Source organism: Mesoplodon mirus (assembly GCF_964341445.2).
Source record: "Mesoplodon mirus genome assembly, chromosome: 12".
NCBI lineage: Eukaryota > Metazoa > Chordata > Mammalia > Artiodactyla > Ziphiidae > Mesoplodon > Mesoplodon mirus.
Window position 1 is genome coordinate 22,786,772 of NC_138988.1, and position 14,745 is coordinate 22,801,516.

Genomic DNA, 14,745 nt, shown 5'->3' on the forward strand with positions numbered 1-14,745 from the left:
TCCCTTCAGAAAACCTAACTGAAAATAAAGACATAACTTGCCATTTTTAAGGTTTCATTAATCCAGCAAAATAAATGTGTTTTTTTTACTGCTTTTGTGTAATTTCATTTCACTTGATCACATTTAGGCTGCAGATCAAATTAAGAAGCTATATAATCTCTTCCTGAAAATCGATGCTACTCAGGTAGAAGTGAATCCCTTTGGTGAAACTCCAGAAGGACAAGGTAAAAAAAAAAGAGAGAAAAAACAAATTAATGTAATTATTTATGCAAACTATAAATTGTACAAAAAGACTGTAGCAGCAGCCTTGCATTAATTTCCTTCAGTAATTTAATTTCTGCCATAGTTTCAAATGCTCCCATGATGCAGTTAAAGATTTCAGCCCTTGAGTTTGTTTGTAGCCAAATGCCAAGCCTCCCGGAAAGTTACTTCTTGTTTTATTTAGAAACATCCATCCACCATCACCCCCTAGTTTTCATGCCCCTCACGGCTGCTACAATGGTAAAGATTTAGGTTGGATCAGGAGCCATAGCACTTGGGTGTAATGAATGCACCTGCTTTTATGGAACTGAGACTGTTTGAAGCTTTTTAGTTTACCTAAATCTGCATATAATTTCACCTTGTGTCTCCTGCTGAAGTTATGTCATCAAGGTGAAGCCTCTAGTGCCCCGTTGTCAAACTCTTTCCCCTTACTTGGTTAGCAGCTTTCACTTCAGGTGGGAGAAGGAGACATTTTTGTGGAGAAGGTTTTTTCTTCCCATTGGGTACTTGTAGTGTATCCATAACTGTCTTATATCTCAGCACCTACCACCCTTGCACCGTGTCTTGCATACAGCAAGTATTCAGTAAGGTCTTATTAATTTGATAGCAAAAGCTTGAAAATGTGCATGTGTTTATGGTGGGGGGTGGAATATCAAGGGGGTAGGATAGTGATAATGTAAATTACATGAACCTTGTCTTTTTTTTTTTTTTTTTTTTTTTTTGCGGTATGCGGGCCTCTCACTGCTGTGGCCTCTCCCGTTGCGGAGCACAGGCTCCGGACGTGCAGGCCCAGCAGCCATGGCTCACGGGCCCAGCCGCTCTGTGGCATGTGGGATCCTCCCGGACCGGGGCACGAACCCGTGTCCCCTGCATGGGCAGGCGGACTCTCAACCACTGCACCACCAGGGAAGCCCGAACCTTGTCTTTTTTAGTATCTTTCAACACCAGTGTCTTGTTTGCTGCTTAGCATGTTGTGAGCAGACAGTAAATAAGGATTTGCCATTGGACTAATAAATACCCATTATGTGCAAATACAAATAAGTTCTAGACCAGCGTGGATGGTACAGTTTTTTCTCTTTAGTATATTTCAGAGATTGTATAGTCAGACTCAGAAAATTTAAAATACCATGTCCTTGGAACCCAGAGAGGCCTGGGATTGCTGTGTTCCAGCCACATACGTGGGCTAAGCCTCAGTTGTTTTTTGTTTGTTCGTTTGTTTTTGTTTGTAAATCCAAAAAAGTGGGTAAAAATGATACCTATCTTGTAGGGCAGTTGTCTAAATGAGGTGATTAGTGTAAGCATCCAATATTAGACACAAAATAGGCTGGCCCGTGACATTCATAAAATGTATTCTTCTCAAGGAGTATAGAAGTAGTCCAGGAAAGGTATAGATTTTATATTTGTTTTGTTTTGTTTTGTTTTTTGTTTTTAATGATTTCAGATTAGGACAGGCAAAGAGCTAATGTTTAAGAAACCATTGAAATTAATAGGTTTCATGGTTTACACAAGTGACCACTAGATAAAATTCTGTGGTTGGTCATTTATAAGCAAACTACCTTTATTCTTAAATATTTGAAAAATTGCATTTGCCTGTAAAATAATCAGTATTTGATATAGAGAGGAGAAGAAAATTGTTTCTGGAACTCATACATCAGGCACTGTGATAAACTTTTATGTGTCTTCTTTTTTTATTGTTTATCATAACTCTGAAGAGTTAGGAGTTATCTCCATTTTATAGAAGATTGAAGAATGAATTTGGCTTCCCATGGGCAGCTAGTTACTGGAGCTGGGATTCAAACCCTTGTCTTTTGGAGTCTGGTGTGCATGTTGATTCTGATATATCAGACTAACTTATGGTGACCTGCCTTATTTTCTATTTTTTCCATCTTAAACTGTTAATTTGCTTTCATCAGAGTGATCTAGAAGTAGTCTCCAATTTGGGAACATCAGTTAAAATTCATGCTGCTTTGAGTGGCTGATAATTAAATCCAAGAGAGGAAGTTCAGTTTAAATTCTTAAAGGTCATATATTGCTTTTCAAGCTAATATGCACAAGCAACCTGGTTATTTCATATTAACCAAAAAAATGGAAATTCAGCCATCAAGTGGGATAAAAATGGCATTTTCATTTATCCCTTTGGGAAGTTGTCGGTCACAGATTGTGGTCTGGCAGCAGGGAACAGGGCTACAAGAACCTTTTCCTAGAGAGTGTTTGTAAAACCTCATAAAATCTGAAGTTTTCTTTTTAATTATTAAGAGAAAGGAAAATTATTGAGCTTTTTCGAAGGAATCGTCATAAAATACATTCCATGTATATAGTTCATTAAAACATAAGTCTTATGTGATATTTTTAAGAGCAAAATTATCTTTAGCTATTAATTTGTTCATTGTACCATAAAAGTTCAGCTATTGAATTACAATCACAATTAAATAAGTGTGTTGGTTTATAACTCCTAATGAGCAGTAGTCAAATTAAACCCAATTAGGAAACGTTGATGAATGACCAAATGTACAAATTGATCTTCATCATTGTCACATTTCCCTAAAGCAATCCTTTATTTAGGAGCTATAATATTAGTCATTTCTATCTTAGCAATATTGACAATATTTATAATCAGAATACTTAAATTTTTTCTTTTAGATCAGTAATAGCAAAACATATAACCTTTCCCATTAAAACCTTGACTTAACAATTACTCTTTTAATTTAGAAGTTTAAGAAGCTTGGCATTACACCAATCTTTTTACTTTAAAAAGTTTTAAACTTATTCATTGCACAATTTCTTTGTAAAAGAATTTCTTCAGTCTTCTATTGCTTGATGAGGAACATTTTAAAAAATTCCAGATGAATGGTCATATATATGCATAATAGATAACACACGGTAGAAAGCATAGCATTGGCCTTGATAACATCTATGCTGCTAGGTCACCAGTGGGGAATTTTTGGTACACCCCAAGAATGATTTTTTTCCAATGTGATTTATAGTCTGATTCAAACAATATAAGTTGGCACTACTGACTGTAATGTAGTTTAGTGACTACTAGTTAGGATTATAATGGTTGTTAGTGACACAAACCTACATCAGCCTAGTTTTTGTTAAAAAGTCCCCTGGGGAGGTGGGTACTTATTTTACTTGTGTTACAGAGAAGTTTAAGGAGTAGACTGGCTTACGGTATGAAGGTAATCAGGGATTCTCTGGTTGCCCAGTGCTGCTTGTCTCTAGCTCAGCGTCTCTGTCAGCCAGCGCCTCTGGAGCTGTCAGCCAAGATGGCTCTCAGTTTTCGTCATTCTCCTCCAGCAACAGTAACAGTCCTTTCAGATGATGCTGATTGGCCCTGCTTGGGTCACATGTGCACACCTAGACCATTCACTGAGCTGGAATCACATGGTGAGAAAAAGGCAGTTTCGCAAAGGAAAAAGAGACATTGAGTTAAAACGTGTCTATGAGAATGACAACTTTTATTGAAATGAAAGCAAACAAATAGAAAGAAATGAACTATTTTCCTTGCTTGGCCAATTGCAGTGCCAGATTTAATTCATTAAACCTGTAGCCAAGTAAAAAGCAAGGCTTTTAAAATTTTTTAATTATTTACCTATCTTCATTTACTTATTTTGTAAGCCACTGTGAGATTTTATATCTTATTTCTTTTCATCCCACTGTCAGCCAGATCTGCCTGCACACAGGCTCGTTTCTTTGGTATCTTTAAAACAATGTTTCTCATTGGGGAGGGTGGGCATTTTGTTCCCCAGGGGCTGTTTGGCAATGTCTCGACACAATTTTTTACTAAAATATAATTGACATACAGCATTATACTGGTTTCAAGTATACAGTGCAGTGATTTGATTTATATCTATGTCTATCTAGTGAAATGATCACCACAGTGAATCTAGTTAACATCCTTTTTTGCTTGTCACAACTTGGGGTGCAGGATGCTACTTGCTTCTAGTGGGTAGATGCCAGGGATGCCACTAAACATTATACAATGCACAGTGCTGTCTCTGTCATAAGAAAATGATCTCGCTCAATGTTTCAGTAGTCCTGAGGTTAAGAATTCCTGCTCTAAGGCATCTTCATCAGTTGGAGCCCAAATCCATTCACTGAGCTAAAGGAGTTAAACCCAATTTAAAACTATCTGGCCAAGATTCCAAGAGAATTAAGGCTGGGTGATCCAAAGTTAAGTGGCACATCAAATTCCTTTCTTTCTTCAGATTAATTTCCCTAAATAACCACCCTGTTGCTCTGTGTTAGCAAGTGCCCATGTTGTTGGTGGGTGTTTCTCTGTGTTTCTCTCTTTATACACAAGACTATTTTCAAGAACATTCTCAGTTCTCTACCTTCCTCCGAAGCTCCCTCCTGCCTAGTGTCTATTTTTCTCTTTTCACAGCAACTAAAGAAAAGTTTTCAAGAATATACAACTCTTTGAATATTAACATTTAACGGAAAGTGGACTAATTTGGAAGTGTCAGCGTTTTAAAGCCATCTTGGCAAAGCGCATTTCAGTATCACGTTATGGTTATTTATCACAAATCGAATTCAGTACATTGCTTGAAGACAGATTATTTTCCAAAATAATTATGACAGGTCTTATTTCCTGCTGTTTTTTTGTTTCTTTTATGTGTGAGTCTCCCCTCTGAAATGCATTTTTCTTTTGTTTAATTCTATGGCACATTCTTCTGTTAAAACTGTAGGGTCAGAGGCCGCTAACTGCCAGTCACGTTCTCAGTTCTTCATCGAGGTTGTTGAATTAGCAGTTCACAGGATCTCACACCATTAAACAAAACAACAAAAACACCCTATGAGTATAAGTACTGCAGCTTTCTTTGATATTTGTTCAGAAGGAAAATTCATTTGTATAATCTATCAAGCATATAACAATATGCTTTTGATGGTGAAAATTGTTTTATAAATATTAATAGGTGTGGTTTTTTCACCCACTTTGTACACAGAATGGCCTTTGTTTGAGTTGAATTTTCTATAGAATTGAGGTTTCATTAATGTGACATTGAAAAGTTTAATATCTGAACCAAGCTCAGCACCTCCAAAAATACATTTTCCATAGTTTATTGTCTTACTAAATGAAAAAGCCAAGGTCTGAGCAAGGAAGTTTATTGTGCTATTGTTGACATAGCCAATCCATTTTTTTTTAAACATCTTTATTGGAGTATAATTGCTTTACAATGGTGTGTTAGTTCCTGCTTTATAACAAAGTGAATCAGCTATACGTATACATATATCCCATATTCCCTCCCTCTTGCGTCTCCCTCCCACCCTCCCTATCCCACCCCTCTAGGTGGTCACAAAGCACCGAGGTGATCTCCCTGTGCTATGCAGCTGCTTCCCACTAGCCATCCATTTCACATGTGGTAGTGTATATATGTCAGTGCTGCTCTCTCACTTTGTTCCAGCTTACCCTTCCCCCTTCCTGTGTCCTCAAGTCCATTCTCTATGTCTGTGTCTGTATTCCTGTCCTGCCCCTAGGATCATCAAAACCATTTTTTTTAATTCCATATATATGTATTAGCATACAGTGTTTGTTTTTCTCTTTCTGACTGACTTCACTCTGTATGACAGTCTCTAGGTCCATCCACCTCACTACAAATAACTCAATTTCGTTTCTTTTTATGGCCGAATAATATTCCATTGTATATATATATGCCACATCTTCTTTATCCATTCATCTGTCGGTGGACACTTAGGTTGCTTCCATGTCCTGGCTATTGTAAATAGTGCTGCAGTGAACATTGTGGTATGTGACTCTTTTTGAATTAGACAATCCATTTTTAACCCACCAGTTATGAAAGTGTACTTGGAGGGGTCTTGCAGGGGGAAATTAGCATATAAGAGTCAATCGGTATTCAGGGATTGATCTACTCCTTCTGTGCAAGCTGAAAGTTTTGGTTTATTTCGTTTGTTACACTTTTTTGTTTTCACACTAGTATGATGAACTTTCCTAAGTTTCTCCTTCACTCATATAAATATGATACCTGTGACTAGTTTTTCAGTTGTTAAAGTAGGATACAAATGTGATGAGAACTGTGGCTTAGCTGGGATTGGCAACCATTTTCTGTAAAGGGCCAGATAGTAAATATTTTGGGGTTTGGGGGCCATTTAAGTCTCTATTGCAGCCACTCATCTCTGCTGTTGTTTTGGGACAGCAACCATAGAGGTGTGTAAATGAATGGTTGTGACTGAATTCCAGTAAAACCGCATTTACAAAAGCAGGCAGTGAGCTGGCCTAAGGGCTGTACTCTGCCACTGCCTGACTTAGAGTCTCACTTGGGGCTGTTTTAGACACATCTGTAGCCTCCCTGGCCTTATGCAATGGTGTGGTGTGATTCAAGGATCACCAAAGTCATCTCTTTCATCATCATCCTTTAGGCAAAATCTCCTTCTCTGTCAGTTCCAAAGCCTGAAATGCCAACCATTAAAATCCTTCCTGTGGGAAAATTCTGATGTATTCAGAAGATCGTATTTTTATTGAAAACCATAAGTAACCTGTACATGTGTAAACTCCAGTAGGCATTAGTTTAGATGTACTCTAAACAGAATTCTAGGATTATAAGGGAATGGGACAAAGTACAGGTCATTTTTAGTAATAGGAAGGGAAGAGAATCCTGTAGCCTGGGCCATAAGGACCTATCGTATTTCTGAAGCCCTAAGAAAGCACTGTGCATGTAGAGGATGGCATTGGTAATAATAAAAATAACCAGTGAGTGGCAGCTGTCAGTGAGGCTCAGTGCTTTGCATGCATCCTCCCCTTCCTTCAATACAGTGCAGTAGAAAATACTCTGGTCCCCATTTGACCGACAAGGCCACTGGGCTTAAGAGAGATGATGGACCCCTGGTTAGGAAGTGTGAGAGTTATAATTCATACCCAGGTGTTTTTGATGCCAGGGTCTGCATTAAATGGTCAAGTTCAAGGGAAAACTTTCAGATGATGTAACATTATGAACTGAGATTTTAAGGCAGGAAAGCACTTTGTATGTTTGGGGCCATTTTAAAAATATTGAGCAGGTTTAACAAATACGTGTCTAACAGAATCCATGTACCTCCTTAAAATGCTTTATCCCCCCTCCAGCGCCACCCTCCCCAAAAAAGATTTAGGCATTAATGGTGGCAATTTAGTTTTGGATATTTTTCATTACTCCTTAAAGTTGCCTTACTTACTTCCTATTTATGTAGTGTTTTTAATTTCTAAAAGCACTTGGACATACATACATTGACCTAATTATGTTGTTTAATTTTCTCTACAGAGGGAGAACAGTTGGCAAGGGACCATAGTAGATACACCTTTTTTCCTACCTATAGATAACCCTGTCATCCCACAGTCACCATCTTTAGGTCCTAGGTTAACTCTAAAGTTCTCTCAAGGTGGTCCCCAAATAGTGAACTCATTTCTGTACTTGGCATACAAATCATATCACGAGAAAAAGAGTCTTTTGAAAATCTGGCTTTGCAGGCATTTAGCTGGGACTGCCTTCTGCGCTTTGCGTACATATCCATTAATTACGCTCTCTCTCAAGTAGCTTGTAACTGTAGTTTTTGTAAGGGGCAAAGATCAGCCTGGACCTATTTTGATTTACTGGTTTATTAATCTTGACCAAGAATTTTTTTATTTGAAACTCTTCACTTAGGAAGTCAATTTGATAGCATTTGCCCATTCATTCTGAACATGTTGGTTTCAAGTTTCAAGTAATCTTGCCAATGAGTAATGGAGGAGCTAAAATTACTAATAAATTAATTAATATATATTTGTAAACCGAATGGAAAGCCAACAATGATGTTGCTTTCCTGTCGATTTTTATGCCAGTCATTAATTGCTGAGAAAGTGCTACTGTAGCAAGCAGAGAACATTGGCCAATTCCTTTGGTAATGTAGGAGTCCATCTTTAAGATTTCAGTATTCTGGAAAGTAATTACTCATATTTGCTCTGTATATTCACAGTGTGTGGGTAAAGGGGTTGGACATTTTGTGGCAACACAAAGGACTCAGGCAGACATTAAATTCCATTTAAGATTCTCCCTTGTCAGTCAGTGCTACTTTAAGTAATTTGTGGTTTGGACTTTTACTTATGCTGAGAATTCTTAGATGTTAATATGACAATTCTGCACAGATTTGTACCAAAGGGCTCAATTATTGTGGTAGAGAGACCCTTGGAAAAAACCTCTACCTGGGGTCTTTAACTCCAGGATGCTACAATATAATGATATTTTCTTTTCATAGGAATCAAATGGGACTAACAGACCATGGTCATTACTTTAGAGTGAAATATATGAAGGTGGTTCTTTCCCTGTCAAGAGTTAGGTGCCTATCAGCAATGCTGGAGGAGAACGGGTAATATCTAAATTCATGGTCAGAGATCCCTGCCTGTCGATATCCCAAGCAGGATAAAGGAAGGTTATGATGGAATGTCATCATAGATAATTACTTTCTACTCTAAGGGATGTAATAAAAGAGATCAGATCCAAGACACCAAACACACCACCCGTCCCCACTGCAGTCGCTACCTGATTGTACATGTGGAAGATCTGTAAATCAAGGAAAACTCTGTGGTCTCTCCCTGTCGCTGAGTGAGTTTCACTGTGTCCAGGGCTCCTAGCCAGTAAAAAGAGTTAGAGATTTCTGCCAGCACCAGTGCGTGGAGACAGTGGTGCTAATTAATGCCTGGCAGCATTCCATTGTAACTGACTAGTCTTGGTCTCTTAATGTTTTGTATCTTGAATCACAAGAGTTATAAGATGGTCCTGCTTACATCAAGATGATGGTCTAGTTTTAGCAGACCCCAGAGTAAGTGTATCAGCAGTCTAGGGGTTGTTGTTTCCATTTTTCAAATAAGAAAACTGAGGTCCAGAAAGAAAGTAGGTTATTTTTATCAAAGTTACAGATTTAGTTAAGGATCAAATAATTTTAAAAATCTATTGATTCTGGCCTGGTGTTCTTTCCACTATATCTTCTAGACATATTAGTGAGGATACTGATTAAATAAAAACTTCACTTTGCAACATCAAAAGAAGGACATAGGGGGACAGCGTTAAGCGTTATTGTCTAGTATCTCCTTGCATTGAAGTGAAAGGTTAAATACTAAAAATAAGAACTGTAATAAAAATTGCAAATCAAATCTGTATGTAGCTATGCCAGTCTGTAGCTTTTAATGAGTAATGGTAACTTACATTGTTATTTTATAGAAACCAACATATAAATCATTATGCTTTTTATTAGGATGTAAGTCCCTTGAAAGCAGGGACCATGTCATATTTGTCTTTGTAGCCTTAAAGTTTAAAGGTCGAGAAAGCCATAACAGCTTCTCCTGCCTGAAGCATGAGAAAAAATGACAATTTTTGACTTTCTTTCACCTGCACTTGTCAGCCTGAAGAACTTAATTTATAGATCCTTAGGAGATATTTAGGTATCTTTCTTTTTTCTTTATTAGTTGTCTGTTTTGATGCCAAGATAAACTTTGATGACAATGCAGAATTCCGACAAAAGGACATATTTGCTATGGATGACAAATCAGAGAATGAACCCATTGAAAATGAAGCTGCCAAATATGATCTAAAATACATAGGACTGGACGGGAACATTGCCTGCTTTGGTAAGAAAGCAGTTATATCAAAAGAATGATTTGTGGATTTTTGCAGAATTTAGGGCCCCTTGGTTTCTGAAATGTTATTTCCCAAAAGCAGGTAAACATGAGATTTTTGTAGCCAAAAACTCTTAAGAAACAACCCAAAATTTCTTCCCAAAGTTCATTTTGGCTGGTGGTCACCAGTTTAAAGCAGGGTTTCTCACTTCTGGCACTATGAACATTTTGGGTTGGATAATTCTTGACTGTGGGGCGCTTTCCTGTGCTGCATTGTCACCAGTTGTGACAACCAGAAATGTCTCCAGACATTACCTTTTGGTAAGCACGATCACCCCAGTTGAGGACCACAACATTAAAGTATTTCAGTTAAACTTTGATTAGTAAAGGTCAGAACTTCTGCTACTCTAGTCAGTGTTAATATGCTAGGAATTATTCTGAAATTTGGGTTTAAGATAAATTGCTTTCTTAGAGGAAGTAGAAGAGAATGAATACTTTAATCATTATACTAAAGTTTCAGGTGCTGTGAAAACCAAATGATAAAATGCTTACTCCATTATGTCAGTTTATTAATAAGACAGTTGATTTTATCATAGTAATCTAAATTTGTAAAATTGGCTTATTAGCAGAGATAAAGATGGGTCTATAGAGGCAATACAATTTCTGCATTGTCCATAGTATATGGTACTGAGATTTATACACTTCTCCTTTTCTGGTGGAAGCAATTCATTGCACTTGAAACCGAGGTCTTAATCTCAATGGAATTAAAATAAAAAAGATTTGTAGCTCATTAAACCAGCAGTATCATTATATTTAGAACTGAACAGACCTCATCCAGTAGTTTGCTGTTCAATACAATAGAAAATGACACCCAATTACAAGTGATACCAAAGGCTCTTGCTTTGTTTTGGAGCAGAAACTCTAATGTACCAGATCACTCACATCATTCTGATCTTGATAAGTTAATATGCTCTCAATATTTGTAGGCGTTTAGAAAGGGGAAAGATATAATGGTGTGTTTAGAGCAAATTAAATACATATTCTTTGTAGCCTCTATAGGAGTGTGCATGATTTGGCCAAGGTAGCAGTCTCATAAGCTACAATTAACACATTTCACATTGTTTTAAGATCATATATAAATGATTTTTATTTTAGTTGTCCCAGACTTAATTAAATTAGTCACAGTTTATAGGCTTACCTGAGGAATTCAGAGGTCAGAAAAAGTGAAAGGTACTTTACCTGGAGAGTTTCTGCTGTGTTCAGCACTTTTTTGGCACTTTCTAACTTAAGGAAAGCAATTTCCTATAATTAAACTTAAGAAGCAATGGAAGTGCAGTTGATCAGTAAAACTTCGCTCTGGAAAATAAGAATTTTTATGTTAAAACTCTTCCTTTGGTTTCTTAAAAAAAGCTACTAGGATGTTGGCAACATTTTGGTTCTAGTTTTAATGATCAGGTTGCTAGTGAACATTTCTTGTATTAATTTGAAACAGGAACAGGGGTTAGGAATATTGTTTTGATGCTGTAATTTGTTCATTTGCTTTCTAAGTTTCTCAGAGAACGCTTAAACATGCATGGTTGCGCTAAGTGTAAAAAAGTGTGGAGTCCTATTGAAGTTGGGATCCCTGTGGTTCAACCCCAGAGGGATGCCACATTTAAAGGAGCATATTCTCAACAAGCAAAAAATTGAAAGAATCACATTCTTTACTCAAATCTCTTAAAGAATATTAAAAAGAATGTAATTCATAAGCTCTAGCAGCTTTTCACATCCTTTTTCCTCTCTTTCCCAGTTCTCTTAAACTCCGTACTTTTAAAATCTGTACTTTCCAGAACCTAAAACTCCTTCCTCTACTTATAGTCCAAATTTATTACTTACTTAAGCTCTTCCCTTCTTTGTGTTTCCCAGATTGATTTAACTTCTCAATAAATCCTTCTTCCCATTCCCAGGTCTTTTTTGTTTATTCTTTGTATGCACGTTTCCTGATTCTTCTTCTTTTTTTTTTTTTTTTTTCTTTTTTTTTTTGCGGTATGCGGGCCTCTCACTGTTGTGGCCTCTCCCGTTGCGGAGCACAGGCTCCGGATGCGCAGGCCCAGCGGCCATGGCTCACGGGCCCAGCCGCTCCGCGGCATATGGGATCCTCCCAGACCGGGGCACGAACCCGTATCCCCTGCATCAGCAGGCGGACTCTCAACCACTGCGCCACCAGGGAGGCCCATGATTCTTCTTCTTTTTTTTTTTTTTTTTTTTTTGCGGTATGTGGGCCTCTCCCGTTGCAGAGCACAGGCTCCAGACGCACAGGCTCAGCGGCCATGGCTCATGGGCCCAGCCGCTCCACGGCATGTGGGATCTTCCCAGACCGGGGCACGAACCCGTGTCACCTGCATCGGCAGGCGGACTCTTAACCACTGCGCCACCAGGGAAGCCCGACAGTCCTGATTATTCTTAAAGTCTATGAATTTATCTGGTTGAATAGAATTCCAAGCAGGGTGGAAATTGGCCTAGTAAAGTCAGGGTTCTCTTTTAGCAATATGGGGGAGGGACAAAATTTATGCACCCTTTCATGTTGTTAAATTTATCCTGTCTTGTGTGCCATTTGCATTTCACAGTGAATGGTGCTGGACTCGCCATGGCTACCTGTGACATCATTTTCCTGAATGGTGGGAAGCCAGCCAACTTCTTGGATCTTGGTGGTGGTGTAAAGGAATCTCAAGTATATCAAGCATTCAAATTACTCACAGCTGATCCTAAGGTAACTTCTCTCTTTGTAGGGGAGATTGCATGGTGTAATGATTTCTCACCTTCAAGATCTACCTTGTTCCTGCTGCTATGGGTTAATAAGCCAACCCATGTACTTTGCAGCCCCAATTGCAAATCCTGCCTTATATCCCATTGGAATGCATAATGGTTTAAATCATCTGGGTGAAAAGCTTATAAGTGCCCCTAGGATTTTATTTCAGGGTATGTGATACAAAGTTCTGGGAGGTAGAAGGAAATTTTTTTAAAAAGTAAATAATGAAACACTGGTTGGCATGAAATATTTTTTGGGTCCTTCACACTGAAGCGATTAGTTCTACGCTTATGTGACTTAGAGAGGACTGAGTCTCAGATTCCTTTCATAAAGATGCTGAAGATATTATAAGATTAAGACAGAAGAAAGTTACAGGCTTATAATATCATATATTACTGGAAAATAATGACCCCACCTCCTTCTATATGCTTTTCAATTTTCATCTCTGACAATTACAGATGTTACAGTTCATAAGATATGCTCTAAGTAGCATATAACGTTGTTTCATGGGCATCTTCTTAACTAGAATGTAGCTATCATACTCATGCTAGGTGCATAGAAGGTATTCAGTAAATATTTAATTAGTTTAAATACCAGTATGGTTTGTTTCCATTGTAGGTATTCAGTTGTCTATGATAACATGATTTAGGTGGATATTATTATATTGAAAAGACTAATATTTTTTGAATATCTGATATATGTCATTTAATTCTCTTCACAATTCTTTGGGGTAATGTATATAGCACAACCATATGATTGTAAACTTTATTTGAGAATCATTATCTTAATATTGTTAATATGTGACACATTCTCTTGGTTGCTGACATATCTGAAGACATGGGAAATCTGAACCATCACTAAGAAAATCATGAGTGAAAACAAAATCAGATTCTTTTTAAAGAAATGTTGTCTGAACTTAATATGGAAGCTTCCCACTCATAAATAGACTGGCATTTTGGGTCTCATGTGCATGCAGTTTTGTCTTAGATTAGTAGTATGCTTGTCTGTTTTCATTATGACTTAGTTGGTAACCTTATGTTTTTGTTGTCTTTTCCTTCTGATTCACATACACACACATAAAATTGTTAAACATTATTAGCAACCTATCTTCATTGCTCCAGGGTTGTTCAGGAATAGCAAAGTCACTGAAGTCCAAAGTCACCCAGCCGTGAAGTGTCTGCAGTTGACTTTTCTGTTTACAGAAGCACCTCGTTTTCATTGGTTAAGTAGGAATATTATCAGAGGCTCTGTAATCATTTATTAATTCATTTATCCCTCCTTCCTACTCCTTTCTAAGGGAAGAATAATTTTTATCCCAGAGATTTTCAAACCGATTGAAATCTGTAAATACCATGGACATAATACACAGCTCTTTAAACTGCTTGAACTACAAAGTACCCAGAGGACAGGGAACTGTAATGAAATACTGTACATTTAGTGAAACTCAGTGCTGAGAATTAAAGAGAACCATCAAAGGATTAAATCTAACAGGGCAATCATTGTATTTTCTTTGGAATATCTTTTCTTAGGGGCTGATCCTGAATTTTAATTTCATAAAAGTACAGGAAGGGAATGAAAAATCACTTGGAGAGCTTTTTTTGTTTTTGTTTTTGAAAAAAAAATCTCTTCAAAAACGTTGACTTTACCCTATAGAATATTTTCAAATGCTTAGAGTATTTAAACTTTTTTGAGATTTGACTGTCATCTTGTATAGATAAAGGTATGTGGGAGTTATTTTATTTTTCTCATGCTATATCAGGAAAATGCATGCTTGGCTCATCTCACAGTACATTTTCCAAATCTTGAAATTTCAAAGCCAGTTAAAAAGCATAGAAATGTAATGGGTATTTTCAGTCCTGGAACTGTGTCACAGATTTGAGAGAACAGAGGCTAAAAAATAGTATAGATGAATTGATTTCATCTTGCAAGGAAACTGGTTATACTTCTGGTAGTAATTATTTCAAGTAGAACCCCATCCATTTGCCCAGAAGTAGAGATTTCCCAGTGCCCAAAGCTGATTATTTCAAAGGTATTGATTTTCTTGTTAGATATAAGGATTAGTCAGTTGAATACACTGAAACTCAAAATTACAAAAGGCCTGTTGTTGTTAAACTTA

At 37.3% G+C, this 14,745-nt stretch overlaps 1 protein-coding gene across 4 annotated transcripts in view; it reads left to right on the forward strand.

Annotated features, from left to right (window-relative positions):
• Window positions 1-14,745, forward strand: part of SUCLG2 (succinate-CoA ligase GDP-forming subunit beta) — a 306,029-nt gene that overhangs the window by 141,955 nt on the left and 149,329 nt on the right. For all 4 annotated transcript variants that reach the window (XM_082638974.1, XM_082638972.1, XM_082638971.1 and 1 more), the window contains exons 7-9: window positions 128-224; window positions 9,692-9,853; window positions 12,448-12,590. In XM_082638974.1, the coding sequence (XP_082495100.1) occupies window positions 128-224; window positions 9,692-9,853; window positions 12,448-12,590 (402 nt within the window). The remainder of the gene's footprint in view (window positions 1-127; window positions 225-9,691; window positions 9,854-12,447; window positions 12,591-14,745) is intronic.